Source organism: Corvus kubaryi, unplaced genomic scaffold (assembly GCF_017639235.1).
Source record: "Corvus kubaryi isolate FWS band 111438036 unplaced genomic scaffold, C.kubaryi_AGA036_p1.0 37397, whole genome shotgun sequence".
NCBI lineage: Eukaryota > Metazoa > Chordata > Aves > Passeriformes > Corvidae > Corvus > Corvus kubaryi.
In genome coordinates, this window is record NW_024581136.1 from 17,457,606 (window position 1) to 17,482,494 (window position 24,889).

Below are 24,889 nucleotides of genomic sequence, written 5' to 3' on the forward strand. Positions count from 1 at the left end.
GCAGCGCCCTGACTCGGTCCCTCAATCCGCCTCATCCCGCCTCAGCCCCTCATCCCGCCTCGGTCCCTCATTCTCTTCATCCCGCCTCAACCCCTCACCACCTCCCTCAGCTCTCACCACCACACCTCACCGCCCTCTCTTCACAGCCCCCCGTCACAGAATCACAGAATCACAGGATCACAGAACTGAGGGAGCTCTGGAGATCTTCCAGTCCAACTCCCCTGCCAAGGCACGGTCACCCAGAGCAGGTGACACAGGAACGCGTCCAGGTGAGTTTGGAATGTCTCCACAGACGGAGAGTCCACAAACTCCCTGGACAGTCTGTTCCAGCGCTGTGCCACCCTCAGTGTGAAGAAATTAATCCTCATGTTGAGGTGGAAGTTCCTGTGTTTTAGTTTATGGCCATTGCTCCTGTCACTGGGCACCACTGAAAAGAACCCCTCAGCCCCTCTCCCCCCTCAGGCCTTGACCAGCCCTTGACCTTGCTCCAGCTCTTACCGTAAAAATCTGTGTTAAATTTTGATACACCGAAATAGGGTGTAAGGCCTTAAAGATGCTCAATACAGCGTCTTTGTTAGCTGGTACATTTTTAAACAGACTCATTGCTCAGACCTCTTCACATACTTACAGAATTAGATTCAGAAAGCAACCTATATAAAGCAGAAGGGCCTTTTGCCAGAGGTTGTCCCACATACTTGTGCTATGAGGTCACTGGAGTTAGCAAAACGTATAATCATTTATCCCAGCTCTGTGTTTTCAAACCACACCCTGACACTTTGGGGTGGAAAAGTATGTGCAGTGCTGCATCGTCTTGTCCAGTCCCCCCAAATCGTGTTGCACCTTCCTGCTCCTATGATTTGAAACCTCTCAGGTTGAAAATTGGGCAATTAAGAACCTAAAAACGCTTCCAGCAATGTATTAGCCCCTCAGTTTCAGTGCCAGGTTTTGTGCTCTTTCTGGTACGACATCTTCTTCTGTTGAATGTTTTTCTTTTGCTGTTGCTGGGCAGAAAATCTATACAAGTTACAAATTAAGCTGACTGACTGCAGAGTGAGTGAACTAGAAAAGTGTAATTCAAAAGATGAACTTCTAGGTAGAGGGAATGCAAGTTTTTATGGTTACAATAAAACAATGCCTCGTAAAAAGTAGGCAGACTGCATTTATTAAAAAATACATGCTTTAAGTTGGCAATAATTTTAACTGTTATTTCATGTGCTTGACTTACAGTAACATAAAAGTACATCTGACACGGAGGCTTTCTTGCAGAAGAAGTTTCAGCCATCTGTAACTTGCAGATTGCTAATAATAAACGATGGCTGCAGTAAGGGGTTTGGCACAGCGTAGCTCTGACCCCTCTTCTCTCCCTGCACAGGCACAAACTGAGCTTCAGCTGTGAAACTCTCTCTGCTCCATGGGAGATGCACTCTGGCTTCCTCCTGAAGGGTGCAATCACCTCCTGGTGGGTCATCATCCCTCATACTTCTACTTTCAGGATCTTTTAAGATCTTACTCCTCTATGCCCTCTGTCTCTTTGAATCTATTGCTGATTCACAAACCCACCTTTAATGCTTAGCTCTTCATTTTGCATGTTTTTTGGCATGGTGTGTTATCTGCAGTACCTCAAGCTGTTTGCTGCCAGAAAAACACCTTGGATATCTGGTTAATCTCTTTTTTTTTTTTTTTCCCTACAAAAATTTTTATTCATCTTTGAGAAACACTTAATTGCAGGAGCTCTTCCCAGGACAGCTGGGCATGGAGCAGCACAGGGAATAAACCCACCACTTCAAGCAGATGTCTAAGAAAGGACTGAGGGATGGAAAATGGGCAAGGAAATGTGTAAGGCACTGGATGGTGAGTTCCTACCACTCTGGAGCAAAGAGCAGATCATGACTGAGTTGCACATGGAACAAGTTTATTCTCAGTCATAGGTATGGCAGAGCAGGAGAGAAGCAAGTGGCTGAATTCCAAGTAAGCCATGGAGTGGAAATGAAGGTTCAAACAGCTTGTGTTTAAGGTTAGTGTCTGTCAGCTGTGGGGCAGGCTGCAGAAAGAAGCATTTCAGAAGCAGGCAGTGAAGTCACAGCCCCTAAAGGGCCAACTGCCATTGTGATTAGAGTAGATTCAGAACTACTGTTGAGAAGGATGTTGCATACTGGTGGAGTGGTTTCCTCTTTCAACTGAAGTCAAACCAACAGCATTTCATTAACTTCTTTTCCCTCTTCTTTACCCCAGCTGTGTGATCTAATACAGCACTATGGATGCTGGAAGCTTGGCTCAAAAAACAGCTGGATACATTGATAGAACAATAATGCATCATGAGCTACTATTAAATATAGACATCACCTCTCTTTGTCTGTTTGACCCTGGAAATAAAGGAATTATCCTGAATTTGTTATTGCTTTGTTCCTATGCTCTGCTTTAGGTATCATGTCTTGGGCCCCGGGACAGGACACTGAGTTAGGTAGTGTTTTACTCTGTGGTACATATTTTCTTATACCCTTGTATTCACTTATTCCTGTCAATTTATTGGCCTTTGTGCTATGTCTGATTGCTTTGGGTTCAATCATTCTGGATCCATAAAATGATGTGGGGTTACCACAACTACAGACACATCAAAAAGAAAAGGCCACATGCTGGCAATGGAATTACTGGCAAGCATGTCACTAATTACCTGGGGAGTCACACAGCCTTCTGCAAAACAGCTGGAGAGACACTCGAAGTCAAAGCAAGTGTCAGTTCTGAACAAATGAACTTGCAAGCAGCTTGTCCTCTGGACCCACAGATAATCCTTCTGGATTTGGGGGGAGGGAAGGAATTCGGAAGGAATTCGGAAGGAATTCGGAAGGAAGGAATTCGGAAGGAATTCGGAAGGAAGGAAGGAATTCGGAAGGAATTCGGAAGGAAGGAAGGAAGGAAGGAAGGAATTCGGAAGGAAGGAAGGAATTCGGAAGGAAGGAAGGAATTCGGAAGGAAGGAAGGAAGGAAGGAAGGAAGGAAGGAAGGAAGGAAGGAAATTCTGTTAGGAGCCATTTCCTAGATTATTTACAGATGGTAGCACACTGCAGGCTCTGGAGTGACCTCCCTTTTCATCCAGTCAGCTTCAACACTGAATGGGCTCAGAATATAAACAATATGGGCCTTGTGCTGCACAGCATCACATACTGTCAAGGAAGGTTCAGATAAAATCCACCCACAAATACATGAGTCATAACTCAGAAACATATTCCAATGTAGACATATCCTGAGTCACTTCCATCTCAAAAGCTTATAAATATTTAGTTAGCCACTTAGCTTTTAATTTAGCAGAACAACAAAGGTTTATTAGACAAATCTCCATAATTATCTTTCACTAAGAAAGTTCTTAAATACTTCCACTCTTGAAAGTTCCTTTTCATTTCTACACAACTCAGAATTATTTGGTACATATAACTGACAAAAATCCAATTGAACTAAAACCTAATTTCTCTGGTTCTTCTGTAATTAATTGCACCTATTTCTAATACCAGCTTTGTTCATTGAAAGAATATATTTTCATTTAAGCAATAACTTGTGAGCCCGAGTAAGGATATGTCTCTCCTGACATGGGATGGTACATCAGCTCTTTCTAAAGACCACTGTCAATCAGACCATGCTGGAGTCAGTGAGGATGTACATGGACACATAAAAGAAAAATACATCAATGCATTTTCTGGAAGAACCAGCTGAGGTTTTGGGTTATCTCTTTTTGCCAGTGGCAGGAGGGGAGGATAAGAATTATAATATTTAAGGTATAGCCTTAGAAAAAACTACCTGTCATTGTTTTATAAGATCAGATTTTTTGTTATGAGTACAAGTGTTTGAGTTAAAAATACTTTTTATATAAGGATGCAAGTCTCGAGTTTGCATCCTTCCATTTAACAGGCTGAACTAGAAGCCAATGAGTGCTTTACAAACCATCTTCCAGTGCAGAGTGTTCAGAGACTGCTGGAGTCCCATGAATCCCAGCTGCACAGTGCTCCTTTAGCAGAGCTGTTGGAACCTTGGAACTGAAAGGTAATCAGCAAAGATTGGTTAATGAGCCAAGGCTGCAGCAGAGGACCAGGTTGGTTTGATGCTTTCTCTTTTCCCATGGTCAGTGGTGCTTTTTCTATTTTGCCATTTTGGTTGGTTGATCTTTATGTCAATAATTCACACACAGAGATGCTACCTGTGGTTTTAAATTTTGATGAATCAAAATGTCTATTCATGTCTTTGCTGTACTATGGGGAAAAATACAGCATCATTCTCTATACTACATAGACAACAGGTTCTTTTTTCTCTGGGCTGAATTAAAGATTTGCCTCCTCACCAACAGGGAAATTGGTGGTTCAAGAAGAGCATGGGGATAGTAGCAGAATTCATGTCTGTCTGGGAAAAAACAGACTTGGATTATCTTAGGAATGGGACAAAGGAAAGGACAGCATAAGGACCGAGTCAACAGAGTAATTGTTGTGGCCTCAGTACAGGTGATAGGAGGAGCAAAGCCTTCCCAAAGAATGAAAGGAGCCTGGAAACTGCAAAACCCCCCCCCCCCCAAAGCCTAAACAAATGAGAAAGGAGAGGTGAGCTTTTCTCTTAATATAACATGTATTATTATACTGAAATTGCCATAGCAATAAAACTACAGCTATTTATTATAGCATGAAGAGCTAATCAAAACCAACCATCAGAGGCAGCAGAACCCTGATGAACACAGGGATTTGGAACTGGATGATCTCTAAGGTCCCTTTCAACTCAAACAATTCTGTAATTCTATGAACACTCAGCCTCATAAAGTAGACTTGTTATTTTCCAGTGAATAATAAAGGGCTTAGGTAGAACATTACCATGGCAAGGTACCAAAACAAGAGTTATATCTAGTTTTGGATGCTTTTCTGAAAAGTTTCTGATGTTGAAGGTGACTCAAAACACTGCACAACCAATCAACTTTGTATGAGGGTATTTGGAAAGTCAAAAATACAAGACATTTCTAGAGAGTTTAAAACTAGAGGTGATTTTAAAAACCAGAGGGGGGTATTTTTTCTGTTTCACACTCAAAGGATAATTTAACATTCTGAAAACTGTTTTGTGGCAGATTCACAATTGTATAAAGTCTTAGAAGATAAAGTTTTATAAAGTAGCTGGTGGTACGGGTATGGGTCAGTTAGAAATACCATCACCTTATGGACCTACTTGTCTGTTCTTGTGTTTGTGTGCTGGATTAGAGTGACTGCCTGGCTTGGACCAGATGGGAATTCTGCATGACTTTGGTATGTTCATAGCATTTTTTATAGATTTTTTCACCTGGGGAATTGATCAGAGAATTATCTGTTTAGGTCCATGTGAGTTTGTATTCCACATCATCATCATCTGCAGCCTACATGAGGCCAGAAACCCAGATTGTTGTAGGAAAGACATTTCTTCCTCTTCAGGACTTTCCTAAATCTGTTATTTATGGTACAGGACCATTTTCCTATATGTTTGTTGTACGTTTTTATTAATCTTTTCTTTAACCTTGGCACTATTAAAAAAAAAATTAAAAATTGGAAATCTCTGTCCCTAGGAGCCCACACATTTAGTGGAAGTACAGACAAAATCAGGAACTTCTACAACACCTCGCAGAAAACATTCTCTTCTTCATTAACTGCATCACTGCTATGGACTAATGCAGCAATAGATGTTAAATGAAACATTTCTAATGATGCAACTCGTATTAAAACACATAATCTGCATCCCATTGGATTTTTGTTGCATTGCAGAAAAAATGAATGCAATTGTGGCACAGGCACCAGAAAGTCATTAGGAAGCAGAGTTCTGCCAGCTTCCTTAGGTACCTGTGATTGCTACCTGAACCCCTTTGCAGCTGGAATAAACAATAAATGTCAAAAAAGAACACGAGAGTCAATAAAACCTCAGTGTTTACACATAAACACAATTCCTGAAAACACATCAAAGTCTGGAAATACTGGTCTGTCTACTGATTCTATGTACTTTTTTATTATTTTTACCTTTTATTTTCATTTTCTCTGAAGCGTTTGTAGGAGAGGAAACATTCATTACCAGTGGTATTTCCTCCATTAGAAATAGGATCTATTATGTCTGTTTAGGTAAATTCCTTTCCTTCCTATTTCATTTCACAGCTGTTTACCGTTCAGGGCTTATTGCATTTTGGCTGCTCCGGCACATCTGCCCCCAGTACAGGAAGCTATAAAGTAATTCCTTTTGTCATTTTGGGAAGAAGAGCCCAGTATGTGCAAAGGATTGTATGTTTCGTGGAGTTTTTTTTAATTGCAGAAGTAATACAAGACTACAAACTTTGCATCCCAACTTTCTCAGCTTTTGGCATTGTTCATGTCTGACCCATTTACAAAAATAATCACACTCTTCAGAACCACGTTTCAGTCCTTCCTCCCTGGCATATGGGACTTCAAGTCAAGATTTTCTGCTGTTGCTTTAGGAAAACAAGTTCAGTTTCTTCATATCGTTGCCCTTAATATGCCCCCGGTACTTCAGATGCGCTGCGTTTCCCTCCGGAGGGGCAGCAGGTGACCTCGAGTAGCTTTGCAGCGACATCTCGTGGCCTGACTCCCCTGGAACAGTGTCACAGATTCCTCTTCCAGGGTGGAGAAGGTCTCGTGTGGATTGAGTCGAGTATTTCACACAGAGAGGAGGTAGGATGCCATTTGAAAACCAAGTCATTAACTGTTTTAATTAGATAAGTGACGCTGTCAACATGATTGTCAATTGTACAAAAAATAAGTTAGAAACTGTTTCACGTGCTAAAAAGAACACAGATATTTGCCATTTTTCCAAAGGCTGCAAAGTTTGGACAGTATGGTAAGATGGACATCTGAGGTTGCTGTTGCAAATATCTAATCCCATATTATCTAGTGCACAAATATAACAAAGATATAAAACAATTTATCTCTGGCTAAAGTAAAATAATAGAATATGGGAATACTTCCCCTCCTCGTGTGTTTAGCCACTCACCATCTAAACAACTTCATACTTCTTGAGGTTTAAGTACTTGAGGCCACTCAAACTAAACTAAGGGGAGAGAATCTAAAGTAGCAACATACAGCAGGTCCACAGTCTATCAGCCCTCAATTTACAGAACTTGATTTTGTCAAAGATATTTGTGTGTCTTTTGGAGTAAAGAAGAGTTCTTGCAAGGAAGAGACTGGAAGTGTACTGACTTCCAAAGTCTATGTGGAAAACCAGTGTAGGACCAAACCCCTAAAAAGGGAACAAGGATAAGTCACACAGGAATCACAGTAAATGCTGGGGATTTGTCCTTAGCTAAAAGCTCTATTTCTTGTTCTTGTGTGCTGTGAGATAATGACTGTCACATCAGTGGCAGAAGTGAGGGGAAACCATATTTTTCCAGAGAAAAGGGAGCTTTCAGGCTAAGATGATGGCCTTTTCCAAAGTAAAGAACACTAAACGTGCTGCTGAGGGAAGGGCTTTCCATGGCTTGTCCAGGTGAGCTGATGGGAAGGGCATTCTGGCAGAGGCTGGCAGGAACCAGGTGGCTTTGAGCCTGCTGCCTGCAGGGAATGTCATTGTCCCAGTGACTGGCCTTCATGGCCACAACTTCATTCATGGTGACTCATCTCATCTTGCAGTCACGCAAAGCAAATTCCAGCCCTGGTGATAAGAATGCCTTGGAATAATTAAAACTACTGTCAAACATGGTATTTTCCTGTTCAATCTGTGTATCTTTATAAGCTGTATACCCTTGCCAGGCACTTAGAAAGGCTTTGTTCTGGAGTAGCAATGGATTAACTCAAATTGCTGAGTCTGGGATGTATTTCTCTATATTCTGCAGGCAATTCCATACTCTCCCAATGAATTCCATATGAATGTTCTGTATAAATTTTGTTCAACAGAAGCAGAAGTCAGCTATGTTTGGAAGCCGTGACTTTCCCGTGTAGTTTCTCAGCAGCCCACTGGAACACACTGTAAGACATACAGTGCACTCTGAGTCTCTGGTAGCTTTCAGTGATGACCCTGGACTTCAATGAAAAATTCAATTTACCTGTTAACCCTACTGGTATTGTTTCCAATGAATTGCACTTGAAAGTAATTGCACTAACGTGTAGCTGCATTTTTTAATGCCTTTCAGATACAACACTTCCTCATGCTGCATTGGCAGCTTACTTCCTTCAGCCGCGGCCTTATTGAGGTTTCAGGCTATAGCTTCTTCTCAAACACTTTTGTAACTAGAGGTTCCTGTATTATTAAAAACACATTGTGTCCTGGACTTAGCTCAACTTTTCTGGAAAGCAATCATCTGGAAGTCAGCCTGAGTTCCAGCTGTGTCACATGGATTTTCCCTGCTTTCTGAAACGATCTGTTCCACTGCTTGGGAGGTTTCTGGGTCCTGGGAGCAGGGACTGTCCAGTGTGTCACCACTGCTGTTGCAGTGCAGAGGGGAGGCCATGTCAGAGGGCTGCTCTGAGGCTTTCCCTGGAGCAGGAGGCAGGGGCACGGACAGAGGGACATTCATCATGTAGAACACGTTGCCCAGACGTCGGGACACCTGTAAAGACAAAGGCACAATTGCAGCAATTACTTCTTGCTGTTAAAGCCATTAAACATCAAGCCTGACTCTGGTGCAGCAATGCCAGGGACATCCCAGTCATCTCAAAGGGTTATCAGATGCTTGTGAAAAAAGTGTCTTCCATTTTCTCTCTCTCCTATTTTTCTAGGCCCGGGTTGTGGAAGGAGCTTGTCAATACTCATCTTAGGATGGCTGGGCCTGACAGCAGGATCCTCCTGCTCCTGAAGTGCAGAGGGGAGGCAAACTGCCAGCCAGGAGTGGGGAAGGTGGTTGGAATGAGAGAAGAGTGAGAGAGTACAAGGGATTAGAGAAAAGGAAAAGAACCAGACAACAACAGAAACACACACAGGGTTGATATTAATGGATGAAATTAAAGGAAGAAAACTGCAAACAGCGAGGGACAGTCTGTTCCTGAAAAATGTATAGTCATATTCCTTAGTGTGTCCCTGTGTGCTGTGGTAATATATAAAGAAGTAAAGCAAACTTTGCTGGAGTAATTTCTTTTCTCCCAGTATTATGGCAGTTACCTTACAAGTGAAAAAAAAGTGCTTTAATTTGGAAAAATTCCCTCCTATCAGCTTCTGGCTCTTTCATGTCTCTGTGACTCACCATCTTGGCATATATTTAATGGTCATACCTGAGAGCGGATTTTTAATGCTGGTCCAAGTTTTAATCCCATTGTATCCAGGAGATGTTCCTCTGTTAGCAGTGGAAGTGTTTCTCCATCAATAGCATGGTCTTTAAATATCTGGGGAAATAATAAAACACATCATAGTGTGATAAAATAGACTTTGTTATTTTTCATGCTTAACTCTGAGGATTAAACAATAAAAAGAAGAAATAATAATTTTACCATTTTATCTTTGTATTTATCTCATAACTGCACAATGAAAACTACTATTATATTTGCAACTTTGGGACAATCAACTACCCGCTCACATTTACATTTGTTTGCTGACATTTAAATCCCGATAGTCCTAAAGACCTGAAAATGTAGTGAATGTTTATAATCACCTGGGCATAATCTGAGCAGCCTGGGAGGCTGACGATGAAGTTGTGCACATCATCAACTGTCCACTTGCGAATGTCTTCGATGGAAGAAATATCTTCTCCATTCAGGATAAGGCCATGAGTTCCTTTGAGGAGGAAACACAGAAGTTATGTTGGTAGAATTTTGCTGGCAAATCAGGAGGAAATTATTGTTATCATGACAATTTTTACACCTTCTCAGACCCTAATATATTAACAACAGGGTGTAGCAACAGGCAGATACAGGAATCCTAGATGTAAAATCACCGGGTAATGAGCAGAACCTGGTTCTGAAGGTTTGGGGTTTTTTTGGTTTTTTTTTTTGGTGGCTTCTTTTGTTTACTGCTGGCATTGTACCTACCAGTCACTACACATATAAATCATGCTGCAGGACTTCCTCTGATGAGTACATTATCCAATGCTTTTTCTTCTTTCAACTTTACTGTTACTTTGATTTGACTAATATTTCAGTAGAACAGATCCAAGCCTTTGCTAGTCCTTAGTGCCTACTGTGAGTTAGGACATATAGAAAAATTGTGGGCTGAAGAGAGAGGCTAACTCACAACTTCATTCAGCAATTTTCTTTATTTTAGTTGAAATTCCTTTTTAAAACAGGAACTGAATATAGATATTACTGTTTGCAGCATTGGAATTCTACTTTTAGTTGCAATGACTCTACCATACCAAAAATTCACTTAAATCAGAGGGAATAATTGAGAGACCAAATCAATAGCAGATTATATCAACATGCCACTGTAACTGTAATCTGGAGATCTGACAAACCTGAAGGTAGCAATGGGTTGTTGGGCACTGGAAATCCATATGGTAATGCTGAGAATGGGATTGCAGAAGGGTACAGGTACTTGTCATCAAAAGCAGCACAGGAGCTGTTGGCTTCCTTCTCATTTGTGTTGCTGCAGCTGGTGGTTTCAGTAGGAATTTCATGAGTAGCACAGTTTTTTCTCAAGCCTTGTTCAAACTCTTTACAGTTTTTGGCAACTGCAGATGGCTCAGTCTGGGTTTTGATCTGCTCATGTTTGTTTGGTGTCTCCACCTCTACTTCTTTCTTGTCTTCTTTCTCATCATCCACTGCAGCTGAGGCAGAGTCTGTGGATTTGTCATCTGCCTGGTTCTTTGTGCCATTGGCGCTGCCCTCGGCAGTTTTGTGATTTCCAGCTCTTCTCCCTGGGCGGCGTCCCCTCTCCCTTTGCAGTGTGGTGACTGGCGGGTATGGGCTGGTTGCCATGAGCATGGTGTTGCCGTGGATTTCATCCAGGGTGGTACGATGAACATACAGGTCATTGGGAAGGTGCCCTTCAGGTAGTCTGTGCCTGCCACGGAAAGCAATGGGACTCGCTGGCATCCCGTGGTACAGGAAAGGGGCTTCCAGGCCCAGGAGTCCTTTCCGGTGGGCTTTCTCCATTTCCTTTTGCTGAAAAATAGCACTCATCTCCATTTCCATTCTAAGAGACACACAGAGCACGAGCAGTTAGGGCAGCTCAGTTCCTTCATCACCTTTTTTTTTCAGCAGCAGATTAAAACTCAGATAAAGGAATATGCAAGAGTACTGTTTGTTTTGTCTCTCCGCTACATTGCTGTGTGTGAGAGGGCACAAATTGCATATGGAATGGCAAACCTGGCTGTATTTAATGTGCTGTCAGATACACAGAGTGAGTTAAAAGAAGGAGAAAGCATATCTTCTGTGTGATGGCTCTAGAAAATACTTCAGACAGAAGAAGTGTTATTTGTGTATTGCCGTTCCAGGCATGGTGATTATATTCACTTGGGATTTGGAAAATTGCTTCCCAGGTCATAAGTGTTGAAAACTAAAGAAAATAATTGATTTACATTATCAGTCAGAAATTTGTACTGAAAACTGCAAAATTCCAGTGATACTGTAAATGATAAAGAACTAGAATGATTTAATCTGTCAAACCTGTGCATCCATTCAGAATAAGCTAAAGCTAAGTCTCTTGAGTAACTCTCCACAGTGCCTGGCACCTGAGCATGACTCTGAGGGTGTGAAAGGGTGAGATCCTGGTGGGAAATGTTCAACTGATCTCCTTCCTTGTGGATAAATGCTCCAGAGTCTGTGCCAGCTTCCTGCTCCTGTCATAGTAGGTAGGAGGGCTTACCAGTGGGATACAGGGAATACAAGTAGTAGTATTTGTCTTTGCTGTACCAACCTTTGCTGGCATCAGCTTTCTCTGGAGCCAGGCCAGTGATCAAACAGAAAGCTAGAGCTCCTAGAGGAGCTTTGAGGAGCTTTCATTGGGATTTCTGCATCTTTGGAAAAGAGCCTGTGAAGTAAAGCACTTTAAAGTGCACCTAGATAGCTTTTTTAAAGCTGCAATGAGGCTAACAGGTCAGAGAGAGTCTGACTTTTAGGAGAGTGTAAAATTGTCAGGAAAATAATTTGGGCAAAAGCAGGTTTTTGTTTTGAGGAGGAATTATTTGATCACTTCATTCAGGGCTTTTTCTCTGTCTTCTTTTCATCTTTGAAACAACATCCAAGTTATTGATTTTCTGCTCTCAGAGATACAAAGGAAGTGTTTTGTCTGTGTACCATGTCCTTGTACGTTTTGCCTGATTGTCACTACTCCCACTCAGCTCTTGAGGTGCAGATAAACAGCAGAAAGCATTACATTCCTGCCTACTCCTCCAGCTGAGATAGTCTGTTCCTGCCAGGACCAGCAGACAGAGCCTTGGGATGAGGCAGAGTCCCTTGGAGAACAAGGATTTGGGCCCAGGTGCTCAGCAGCACAGCTGCACCAAGTGCAGGAGATTGTCAACACCTGACTTCTGGAATAGCTGAAAGGAGGAAGTGCAGCCCTAAAGATGACCTGTGCTGCAGAAAGCTATGTGAACAGAGTAGAAATTGCCAGGGTGGCAAAAAATGGGGGTTAAAAGTTTTTTGAGGTTTAGGTGAGCTGTTTTGTGTTGGAGTTTTGCTGTTTGGTGGGCTGAGGGAAGAGCCTGAACAGGTAGGACCAGCTCTGATGTGGCTGTGGGTATATGAGATGGCCATGTTTGCCGCTTGTTATTTCACTTGTCTTTTCTCAGGGTTTTTGCCATGTGGCAAGAGCTATAGGAAACACATTGCTGATGCACATCTTGTGCTTGGAGGAGTTCAGTAATCGAGCTTTGCTGACTGAGAAATGCAAAACACTTCTGTCATAATTCTTTTCAGATGTACATAAAGAACTTCTCTGTTCTTTGCTCTTAGTCTCACTGTGTGAGGGACACTACCACTGAGTATGGTGCTACAGCCCAGTGCAGGAGCAGCTGAGGGTAGAGTTCCTCTGTGGAAATGATGTGGCTATGAGGGAAGGCACTGGTGGTTTCTTAACCAGCTACTGACTACACTGAAACTGGTACAAATAACTGGACTTTCTACAGTCATTCTGATATTCCAACTATTTGGTTGAGCTAGGAAAGCTGCCCACCCCGGTAGGGTGGAGACACAGCTGCTCATCCCAAGGGCCCAGCTGCAGAGGCTTAAAGTGTTGTGTGTGATATCACACAGCTGTAAAGTTTGAATTTGTTTCTGAACTTTTGTAACTTCAGGGTGTTTGGATCCACAGTTCAAGGGCTGTAGCTGTACCTTGTTTTTTTCCTTAACCAAGCTAAGGGGTTTATTTATTTTTGTTGTATCATTTTAAGAATAAAAACACAATAGGGCAAGCAGAAAGTCAGTAGCTTCAGGCCTTAATTGATACTCAAGGACCCTGTGCTTCTCTGGGTGACTTGAAAAAAATCCCAATCACTTTGCTGCTTTAATCATGGCATGCATCTCAGAGTAAAGCTTGCTATTAATTACCTGGCAATATTTTGCTTTTGAACCAATTCTTGTCTTCTGGCCACAGCTTCCATGGATTCTGGTTGTAGAAAGCTGTATCCTTAAAGGGAAGGGGAAACATTTTTTTTAAATTCACTTGTTTCCTCATGCAAATGCACAAACCCCAAAGCAATGCAGACACTTTAAAAAGCTTTGTAAGTTTTCAGCTGTGGGCTTCACCAGAAAGGTGACAGGATTTCAAGTTAAATCCTAATTGTAGTTGTTGTTTTGGTGGGAATTTGTAGAAGAAACATGAAGTACAGCATCAGGTGTTTTCAGGAACAGATTGGTAATTAGGAATACCTGCCACTAACCATAAATGAAGGAGACAGCAGGCTGGTTTTATTTGGTGACTTACGACTTTGAAGTACATATAACTGCTCAGAAAATAATAGCCATCAGTTGAGCAAAGCAAACCTGCTCCTTCAAGACTGCTTTAAGCCTGGAGGCTGAGTATTTTTAAATGATATTTCCTCTTGAGGGAATCTCTTATTTGAGATCCACATTAAGGGGGGGAAAAAAGCTAAAGTCAGACATTTTTCTTGGTAGATTGGTGTGGCATTGAAAATTCATTCACTCATCTCAAATAAAGAATCTTAAGCTCACTTTGCATAAAGTAATATGTAAATTTGTGTGCAACATGACATGAGTGCCATAGTTGTGATGTCCAGCCTTCCCCTTGGAGCTGTGCCCTGTAATTTTGAGCCTTTTATTAAAAAGGACATGTATTTGCCCTACATGAATTAAGTGGCATGGGATATTATCATTAGAGAATATGATCAGTATTAAAGCAGCCAAAGCTTATATAAGAGCAAGGATAAAATGTAGTGTAAAAGTGTTGTTGAGAAGCTCTTTTTTAGCTATAGCCCTTTTTTTGGGTGTGAAAATGCAAAAAGAAAAGGAGTGAACAAAAACGTGCAAAAGACTCTGAAAACAGTATATTTAACAAAAGCTAGGATGGACATGCTTAGACCTAAACTGGCACAGTTTAGAATCTCTGATGAGCAGGCTGCCTCTTCTTACTGAGACTGTTTTTCTAAATAAAATTAACTGTTACTGACACTACCAATAAATCTATGGAAAACTAGTGTGTGCAGTTTGCTTTCTGATCCACATGCTCCCACTTCTCAGAATGCTGGGGGTGCTTTGTTACCTGGGCCTTGGTAGACACGGTTGGCCAATAGGTTTGGCATGTTCGGGTGCTGTGGGACTGTGGGTCCCAGGTGAGATGCTATGTGGATTTGTCTGGGGTCAGCTGAGGCCATCATTTCAGTTGAAGGTAGTAGATCTCTGAGAGGAAAAAAAAAATACATTCAGATATGCAGAGGATATTGTTTAGTTAAGAATAACCAAAGGTCTTTACAACCTCAGGGACAGCACACACAGAGTCGTGATTAACTGCAGTGCTGGTACAGACAAACAGTGCCTGGTACCTGTCGAGCAGTCGCGGCTCAAACTGGGCGGGGATCGCCTGCATCCTCTGCGGGCCCGGCCCCATCAGCTGCGGGTTTACTGCCATCAGCTGGTTCCTCATTAGCATCTCCTGCCGCTGCCGCAGTTCTGACACAGAGCACACACAGTTCTGCTGTCAGTGGGGTAAGTTAGGAAGTGGTTCTGGCTGCAGTATAACTTTACCAGAAAAAAAAGGTTTTGTTTTGTTTCCTCAAGTGAAAATCACACCCTTTTTTTTAATAGCAGCAGTTAAAAACATGTTTTCACTGCCACCTGAACTACTTCGTTTAAATAACGTAGATTTATGCAATTGAACTGCAGTAAAAATAAACAGGATGTGCTCAGTCAAGTGTACCAAAGGACAAATTACAATGAATAATAATTCACATAACACTATGAAAGAGAAGAAAATAGCCATGCATGTTAAGTTCTCTGCTTGAGAGGGTTTTTCTTTCTAATGCAGTTTCATTTTTAGAAAAATCGTACTAGGTGGAACCGACATTGTCATGAAAAAAGAGCCTACAATGGTGAGCCAGAACATCATAATGTCCAGCTGTGGCTTTTTTTCAGAGCTCTTGTGTGACATTCACTTGTCTTCCAGATGCTCAGCATCTCTTAATCAAACACTGAATTCCAGGAGTCCTCTGTGTTAACTTTTTAATGACTTTAAAAGAAGTGTTTCTGCAGTTACTCCTAAGATAAATTTGAAACACCTTTTAAAGACACCAAACCTGGTGCTGGCTGTTTCTTGCAGCTTGTACAGATATCAGCAGTCCTACAACCACGTGTGCAGGTGGGTTCCTTGCTGCTCACCTCCTGCTGCCATGCCGCCTGCCAGTCGGTACAGGTGCTTTTCCTCCAGTGTTCCCTGTTCCCCCAGGATGGACATCTTCCTCATGTGCTCCCGGGGAGTCATGCTGCAGGGAGACAGCAACAACTTTGCTGATGTAAAGAACTGAAGCAGCTGCACCAAAGAGAGGAATAAGGCATTCAACAACGAGAAACAGAGCAGGTTATGCAGGTTGTTTCTCAGATAAGCAGCTGGTCCTGCCGGTCACAGCCGTACCCTTCACTGCTCGTGGGTTGTAGTGTTTTCCATGTAGAAACTTCCAGTTTTCAGGACAATGCAAATGTTGCCCTTGTATACACTGAGTTGTTCAGCGTTCTTGGATCTTATTATGCAAGGAAAATCAGGATGCTGGAAATAACACCTGCTTAAAAGGATGTGATTAAGCCCAAGCCTTTTCCTTTAGCCCCTGGTGTCCCACAGCAGCTCTGAGAGCAGTGATGTGCTCATACTTAGGAAGGCAGTTGTCTTTGGTTTAATTTCAGAATTGTAATAGTTTGGAGCCCTGTCTACTGTAAACTAAGTGAAGCAGATGGAAAAAAATGGTAGAAATTATCTGTTCCAAATGACATCAGCCCCTTAAGGCTGCCAAATGAAGTAAAAATATAGAAGAACATGTTTTGTAGTGATAAAACCAGTAAGACTCATATTAATTGTAAATTTATATATATAATTAATATATACCATTTATATATAAATATATAATTAATAATTATAAAGGAAGCAAGTTCTGTAACCCAGAGCCTGGATGTTAAAAAGCTATCCTGTATGGAATGCTTTGAGTTGAGGAGTTGGCAGAGGGAGCAGGCTGGCTCCAAAGGCAGCAGCGGGAGCATCTGTACATTCATCTCACACTAGACTTGCACAGCAAATGACTAGATTTTAAAAACTTTTTTTGAGTAAGGAGTTAAATTTCCATCCCTATTTAGCTCTGATGAAATGGATTCATTCTGTCTTCTGAAAGAAGGGAAATGTAATGCTGAAGTGTTCTCATCCTGTAGATAGAGACTTACAGCTCCAGGAGTTCAACCAGCATTTGGTAGAGATAACAGCAGGAGAAATGCAAAGACAGGAGCACTGTTCATTATCCAAAAATGAGATAAAAGCCAAGTCCTTCATTTCATTACCCAAGCCATTTATAAATTAGATTTATCATTACAACTTCTTTTATTACCTTTGACCTATTGATGAGTTTAAAATAATTTAAGTTATAGATATCAATCTAACTCATGTGCCTCAGGAATTTACCATTTCTTTGGTATGGTGAAGATACTTAGTCTCAAAATCAGTTTTCCAAAAGGTAAACAAGTGAGTCATTTCAGCCATTTAGACTGAAAGTAGAGGCTGAACTTGGACTAAATCACTGGTGCTCCCCAAAATAAAAAGTGCTTTACATTTGTAAATGTAGATGTTGGATTCTGTGTTGCCAAGATTCAGGTCGTCCTGGCAGCAGACAAGTCTGTCAAATCCCAGACCAGCACCATGGCCTTTGTTCTTGACATATGTATCTGAACGTGTGCTGCTGGACATGTTTCCATTTGCCTTTTTTTTTTAGGATACTTTAGACTTAAAGCGATTTAGGATGCTGGGTGCCTCATGAAGAGCATTTGAGCTGCCAAAGTGCTTCTGAGCTGCTAAAGCATTTTAAAGCTCAGTACTAAAGCGATTTAATGCTGGACTAAAGTTTTCAGCAGCTCAAAAAATAGGTGGTAACTGGGATGATGGTATTTGCCGTACCATGTTGTTCAGTAGCCACTTAGGTGTTTTCCTTTCTTGGATAAAGAATCTGTATTGAATACTCTGCAAAACAAACTGAAATTTTAAACTTCATGCTGCCCTTCTTGCAGCCTGGCCTTTGCCTCGTGCACCTGACTAGAGAAACCTGGTCTACCTGAAGATGTCAGTGCTTATTGCAGGGGTGTTGGATTAGATGGACTTAAAGGTCCTTTCCAACCCAAACTGTTCTGTGATTCTGTAATATGAAGGTGCAAAGAAACCGTCAGAGGTTCAGATAGACATAATGGAAAAAAGACCCAGGAGGTTTTAACCTTTTTATTCTTGTAAATCAGGAGGAAAAAATTTAAATTAATAGTGAATTTTAATACTGGTAGATTTTTGTCTGTCAGATAACTGACAAGTTGTGCCACTTTTGCTCTTTAGGATCTTCTAGCATGTGTCAGTCCCCTGTTTAAATTGTGGTTGTGAATGTGCTTTTTTCTGGGGGAATGTCTTCATCAGGCCTTCCTAGAACTTCTACGCTTCCCCCTAAAATCACACTGGTGACTGAAATTATATGATGCAGCTTTAAACTGTAGAATCATGGAAAACCTAATAGGAAAAGAGCCATCTGTTCTGGCCCAAATCCCTCATGTGGGATCACATATACCCTGCCTGTTCTGACAGACATCTATCCAAAAGCAAGCAGCAGTAAGTGGTTAGAAACCAGGAGCACCAGTATCACTGTGGTATTCTCTGTGTAGTCTGTGCAATTCCAAAATAAGTCTGGATTTTTTGTTGGATGTGAAGGATGATACAGTGGCTGTTGACAGGCAGTCTCACACTGCCTCCTTTCAGAGCTGAAGCAGAAACTATGTAAGAACTTTCTTTAAAACTTCCTTTTATATATGAGGTTTTTTTTAATGTTGGTATTTTCCCTGATTGTAGGGTACTGATTACAGCAGCATCCACAGCAAAGTGATCCATATTTACTGATAATTATTATCCACCAGATGACCAAGATTCACAGACCACCATTTCAGACAACGTGCATCAGTTAAACAACTTATCCTTGCAAAGACAGACTACGCGGTCTGTTGGTTTGAAGAGAAAGATGTAGTATGGAAAAGATATAGTATTGAAAAAATAATGGAATAATATGATTTAAAAGTTCTTTGGTATCTTCTTCCACTAAAACTGTAGCTTACTGCTTCCACTGACCCAGTTTTTGAATCATCATGAGCCAAAAGGAGGGTTTGCTTCCTTAATGAGGTTTTCACTGGAGTTGCTTCATGAAATCATTCTGTTTTTTTCATTGGTGTGCCAATCAATCCTATCTAACTTATCTTGGATTTCTTCTCAGATGTGTAAAAATAACTCTGGTATTTGTGATATAAAGTTGAGATGTTATTCCCACCAGAATTCAAATCTCTTTTTCCAAGTTGAATGGCAAAATATCAGTATGGTCCAAACTTAATTTAAAGGACATGTTTTGTATGTATGTGTTATCTGTTTTAAATTACTTCTTTATTTCCCTGAATTTCCTGTTAGTGAAGTATTGAAATGATAAGGTGGGATAAATAGCTTAGTAACCTAATATAAAGATTTGTATGTAACTCTGTGTCAGGAGGAGGTGCTGAACCTCACTAATCCATGTTATTCCATTTGGAAAAACACCTTTTTCAGTTACTTAGCTGGGGTTCTGACCTGCAGGTCAAATTTAGGGTGGTTTAGGTTCATACTATTTTCATAACAACTTGCATATTAGAAACCACATCAGCAGAGGAGGATCTGTGAGGGAACAGGGAAAGTATGCTTCTGATACATTTATTAGCTGGGATTTGAGAGTAGCTCAAAATCTGGCATCAGGGTTCATATAAATTCATACACACCAGCTGTCCAGTGTTAGATTCATATATGGCTCTGCTCTGATCCTATTGCACAAATCCTGGCTGTACAGCACATTACAGGGATGAAGACAAGTTAATCTCTACCTTTAGAGTCTTACCCTTAGCAAACCCTTCTTGGCAGCAGGCAGAACCACTCACCCAGGACTAATTCTGTCTCAATTTATTAGATGAGAAGTGGCAAGACACGAACTTCATGAACCAGAAGCATTTGCAAATCTGATCATGCAACAGTTTCAAAATGTCTATAGCAGTCTAGGTGTTGATGTTATCAATTGCATTGGCAAAATACAGTTTAGTCTTGTGTATAGTATAGACTTGTTGGAAGACCTGTTTTTTTAGGTAAATGCATTGAAATTTCATTAACTATTACTGCTTTTATTTACATCAAACACATGGAGTTAGCATTCTTAAAAGTCAATGTTTAGTGTTCTTCAGCAGTGGCTCCACAGACTGTTTGGAAGAAGCTGAATGTTGTTTAAAATGCTCGGGTAAATTTGTGTCAGATAAATCAGTCAAACATGTAATATGAACATGTATTCATGCTTGTGAGTTAAACATATGAATGGAGATGTATAATGAGATATATAATCTCATTTACATTTCCATTGGCTTTCCTTTTAGAAAAAGCTCATCTGATTGCTTGAGAAACCAGGTGCTGTTCTAAAAAACAGATAAATATTCCAATATTATTAATAGTCTTAATGTTATTAGTTGTAGGATCAAGGGCTCTTGCTCTGAATCTATGCTAAGAGTCATAAAACTATAGATTGTAATTATTCCAGAATCCAGAGTCAGCAAAATAAATAACTTTTGGAAAGGAAAAAAGCAATTATACTAACATTATATCATACAGGAGCATGAAATATGTCTTATTAATTGGAGTAAGGTGCCATTGGAGAGGCTGTGGGGCTAAATTCTAATCCTAGATACGTGAGCACAGACTACTCAGAGACTGAGATTAGAGTGTAATCCTAAAACTGGATTGAGAACGATACATTCCCTAAAGAAAGGAAAATAACTATATTTATACTGTGTGTGTCAGCCAGCAGAGTTTGTGTTGCATGCCTTCACACTGTCTTGGATATTTCGCTGTTCTTGAGCCACCTGATTGGTAAAATTGTGAGGAGCAAGTCACTGTTTTTGGAACACACTGTTCTCAGGAAGTAGTCAAGGCTTAGTGTTGGCAAATTCAATCCTTCAGGAGCTAAGCTGGGTTCATGAGAGAGGCTCATCTTGTGCCCCTTGGAATGGCTGCAGGCAAGGGGAGACTTATTCCTGTGTACCACTAAGGCAGCAGTCAGCCTGAGGCATGGGCTAAACCCACAGGTAGAGATGCTTTGTGCTGAGCACAAACACACAGCAAGGGCCTGCGAAGCCTATGAGGTGACAGAGACAGGTGGTGGAGGAAAATGGAGCTGAATTCCTACTGTTTGATGTGGTATTGGAGGCACAGAGATCCAGGACAGTCAGCAGCTGAGGTGGGAATTGTGCTGAGTGCTTCTCCCTCTCAGCACAGCGCTGTGACCACGGGACTGGTCTCTGCACAACCCCAGGGCTGATACCTGTTTGTGTTTGTGGCAGCACCCAAGGGCTCCTCTGGGATCACTCTGAGGGCTTTAACAACTCCTGCTAGAAAACTAAGTACAAGAACTAAGCAAGAACTAATGAAAACAGTGGAGAAGGTGTGCGTGCACACACAGAACACTGTACGCCCACCCTGGATCCTGGCACACTGCACAGGAGAAGATGTTTACAAGGGATGGGTCTTTCTATTACACCAGTTATATACACAGAGATAAAAGCATGATGTCATTTGTTTTCCTTGTGGATTTATTTCATAATTAGGGATGACACTTGAAACATTATCCTCTTTCTTTAACTTTCAGAAGCTTAGAGATTGCAAAATATGGCAAAAGTGGGATCAGTTAAAAGGAAACTAAACTCTGGGTTTTTTTACTTTTTGATAATTATTACTTTTAAAGCATTAAAAAGAAATGTGTTGCTTTTTTATTTTATTTTTGAGTACTGGGAATGGAAACTGTGGGAGAGAAAGCTTTCTGATCATTGGAGAGCCAGGCTAGTACTCCCAAATGAAATGCAGTTGAATTTTAGTGGGATTTGTGTCTTGCTTTTACATGAAATATTAATGCAAATGATAACTCTCCCAGTGCCAAAAGTAACCAGGTAGTGGAAAAAGGAATAAATTTTAGGTAGGCTATTTTAAATTATTTTTAAATAGTAACTCTCTAACTTAACTGGCTAACTAAGAGTTTGAATGTAGAAAATTTGTACTGAATCCTCAGTACCTGCCCTTTTCAGTTAGAATATTAAATACTGAGGCAGTATCACTCGGATTTTCCAAAATTCTACATTTGATGAGTCTTCCACCACTAAGGTAAATCAAAATGATGTGGATTTCTAACACTAATCATTTCAGGTCAGCTTTCTTTATTACAAAGCAAAATACAGCACATACACATCTTAAAAATATTTACAGGTCTGTTAAAATGTATGTATGTCACAGATGCCAGGTACTAAACCCACTATTATTATCCAAATTCATGTATGAAGTCACAGGTTTTAATACAAACTTTTTCCCCTTGTGAGATAAGCATGTGAAATTACACACCTGACCCTGTGAACAGGCTCAGAATTCAGCATCTCAGACGGAACATTTTCAGCTCCAGTTTGAAGGATCAGACCAAGATAGAATTACTTGCGGTAGGATTGCCTCCCTCTCTTATTCTTTCCATATTCTGGTGCACTGTGGAGGTCTGGAAATTCACAGGTTCTCTAACGAAGGAACTTGAATTTTTCACTCCAAAGACAATGTAATAGTGGCCAAGCCTTTCTCAGTTCTATAGCTAATTCTGCCCACATATTCAGATAATAACAAAATGTAAGGAATCCTCATTACATTGTGATATTATTTTAAAAAATTTTATCCCACTGCATACATTGGTGTCCCACAAAGCTGCCAGCACTGGGGTTTGTTATGATGGCTGTACACATATAGGCAAAATTTCCACTGGGTAAATCTAATGTAGGTACATCAGACTAAAGCAGCCAAATATATCTGTGTGATGATGACCTTGATTAGCTCTGACTGCACGCTGATTTGGAAAATCCACTGCACCAGGAAATAACTATAAAATATTGAGATTTTTCTGTTGTACTTTAAAAGATAAATTAGCACAAAGATTAAGATATATGTATTAACAGCCACTTAGCTTTTAAGCATATTTTGTTATGGATAGACAAGAGAGGGAAATGTTTGTGCATATATAACAAGCAACGCAATCTGAATCCAAAGCCCTCTAGAAAAATACTGAATATGCAATGACAAGCCTTCCTGAAGTAAAATCCTCCCTCTGTGAAACAGATCTTTAAGTATTTCTAAAATGATCAAGTTATGTCATAAGAAATACAGCATTTGTACCTGAATATGCAGAATTATTTACCCAGAAGAATACCTATAGCAGATTGCTGAGAAATCAGAAAAATCATATACTTTATTTTTTCTATATCAGCCTGCCTGTTCCTAACTTTACTCTGTGCACTCAAGTGCTGCTCTTAAATAGTCACCACAAACAAGTTTGCTTTGATCTGCTCCATTTCTGCTGTGAGACAAATCTTTCCTATTTAATCTGAAAAATCGCACACGTTTTGATATTACTTAACGGGTGTTTCATCACCGTTTACATTAAAAAACCCAGCACATTTTATTTCATGTATACTTACATCTATTGTGCAGACCTTGGTTTTGGGTACAATGAAGCCACCGTGAACATCCAAGAGTGTGTCCCTCGTCTTTGAGTCGTCCTTCTGGGCTGCCTCAGGAATGTGTTTGTCAGCTTTTAAAACACATCAAGATTAACGTGTCAAAAACTGCCTTAACTAACGCTGACTTTACTTTAAATACAAACTGAACTTGTCTTGATTAGCCCTCATCCCTGCTCCTAAGCCCTCCCCACTCTGACATCAGAAGCTCTTCTCCAATACCATCCCCTAACCAGGCTGTAAAAACATAATTACATGAAGAGCACTACACTGAGCTGATAAACCTATTTTACATTTAACCTGCTAAGCTGTTGTTAGCTTTTAAGATGCTTGATGCATTCACTTAAAATCTTCCTGTTCCAACAAGAAATACAAAATAAGGTTTGCAATTGCTTGGCTCTTTGCTGTTGTTACCTATTTATACTGATTTTCAGAAAAGGTGCACTTCTGACTTGGCAAGCAGTTGTCCCAGAAGTGTGATATCCCAGAGCTGTGTATCCAATGGGATTGGGGGGAGCTGTAAGGTGGAAATCCTGTTAAGCATATTGTGAGGCTAACACAGGGATCAGTTGGTTATACTGCTCAAGCTGGCAATTTACTCTTTAATTCTCACTGGCCATGAGTTGGCTCTCAGAACCAAGGCCTAGAAATGGCAAGTTTGGAATGTCAGGGACTGCTTAGTTTCTTCCGATATCTGTGTCAGCTGATGGGATGTCAGGCTTGATGTTTGTTAATCCTTAATCACCTGCCTAAAATTCATCAGGTGCTCTCTGCAACAACAAAAAATTGCCCCTTGTTCTCTCTCGAACACTAACACAGCGCCTAAATCTGGGGCAAGTGGGCTCATTCCTATAGAAAATCACTCTTAGGGAAGTGTTGTCATTAGCAAAGGGGTATAATTCTGCTACACTTCTCAACCTCACAGAAAAAAAAAGTATTCTAACACAAAATATATCGTTTTTAATGTGGGATTATTTAATTTTTTTAAAGTGACTGTGAGTCTAAATATTTTTGTTGTAAATCCCATAATGACTATTTTGTTGCTGCCTGGACCTTCTTTATACAGAAGAAAATCACACCCAGAAATATTGCTTTAAAATCCACTACTGGGTTTTAAAAATAATTTTAGGTCCTCCTTTTAAAAAATTAAATTCTTAGAGACCAGTTACAATAAACTGAAAATAATTTTCATGTGGTTATCCAAATCTTTGCAAGTGCAGGCAGACAAGGGAGCAAAGGAGCATTCTAGGCTTAAAGATAATTTTCACCTTGTGTTCAGTTCAGTCCACTCAGTCTGTAGCTGCCTACAGAAACACGTGACTTGAAATGTAGTGAGTAGATACAGCCTTGAAAAAAGTTCCTCTACTGGGATTTTTTCAAGATTGTCTGAGTGAGGCTGGAGCAAATGCTGTGTAAGATGTGGGATTGTCCAAATAAATAAAAGTAAAACCTTGCATCAGCATCCATTTTCTATCAGATGTTTTAGTCTGTGTGAATCACGTTTCAGGAAAACCACAAAAAGTTCATTACCAGGAAAAATTACTTCCTTAGGTAGGAATAAACCCAGCAATATAATCAGGTTATATATTTATTTTTTCCTGTTTTATCCAATGGGGGAAGTTTGGAGAGAGAGATGTTGCTTTGCAAGGTCTCTGGCACGTAGCCCTTGGTTTCTGGCACAGAAGCAGGATTGCTGTGTGCTGTAGTGAACTGTGACAAACACAGTTCATAAAGACCCTTCAGTGGTCCCTCTCCAG

At 40.6% G+C, this 24,889-nt stretch overlaps 1 protein-coding gene across 1 annotated transcript; it reads right to left on the reverse strand.

Moving 5' to 3' along the window:
- Positions 1-4,995: 4,995 nt before the first annotated feature.
- SAMD7 (sterile alpha motif domain containing 7) lies at positions 4,996-23,268 on the reverse strand. Its single transcript, XM_042042421.1, has 9 exons — positions 23,094-23,268; positions 15,693-15,796; positions 14,861-14,987; positions 14,581-14,717; positions 13,410-13,488; positions 10,373-11,052; positions 9,575-9,696; positions 9,198-9,308; positions 4,996-8,539 (listed from the first exon to the last, which is right to left on the reverse strand). The coding sequence occupies exons 2-9, from the start codon at positions 15,793-15,795 to the stop codon at positions 8,267-8,269; spliced, it is 1,632 nt and encodes a 543-aa protein (XP_041898355.1). The 5' UTR covers position 15,796; positions 23,094-23,268; the 3' UTR covers positions 4,996-8,266.
- Positions 23,269-24,889: the final 1,621 nt, after the last annotated feature.

Excerpts from the sequence above, each read along its gene's own strand:
- SAMD7 (XM_042042421.1), bottom strand. The coding sequence starts at position 15,795 with ATGACTCCCCGGGAGCACATGAGGAAGATGTCCATCCTGGGGGAACAG. Across the intron at positions 13,489-14,580 it reads CCGTGTCTACCAAGGCCCAG|GATACAGCTTTCTACAACCA; the intron begins GTAACAAAGCAC and ends CTTCCCTTTAAG. Across the intron at positions 8,540-9,197 it reads CATTAAAAATCCGCTCTCAG|GTGTCCCGACGTCTGGGCAA; the intron begins GTATGACCATTA and ends TTGTCTTTACAG.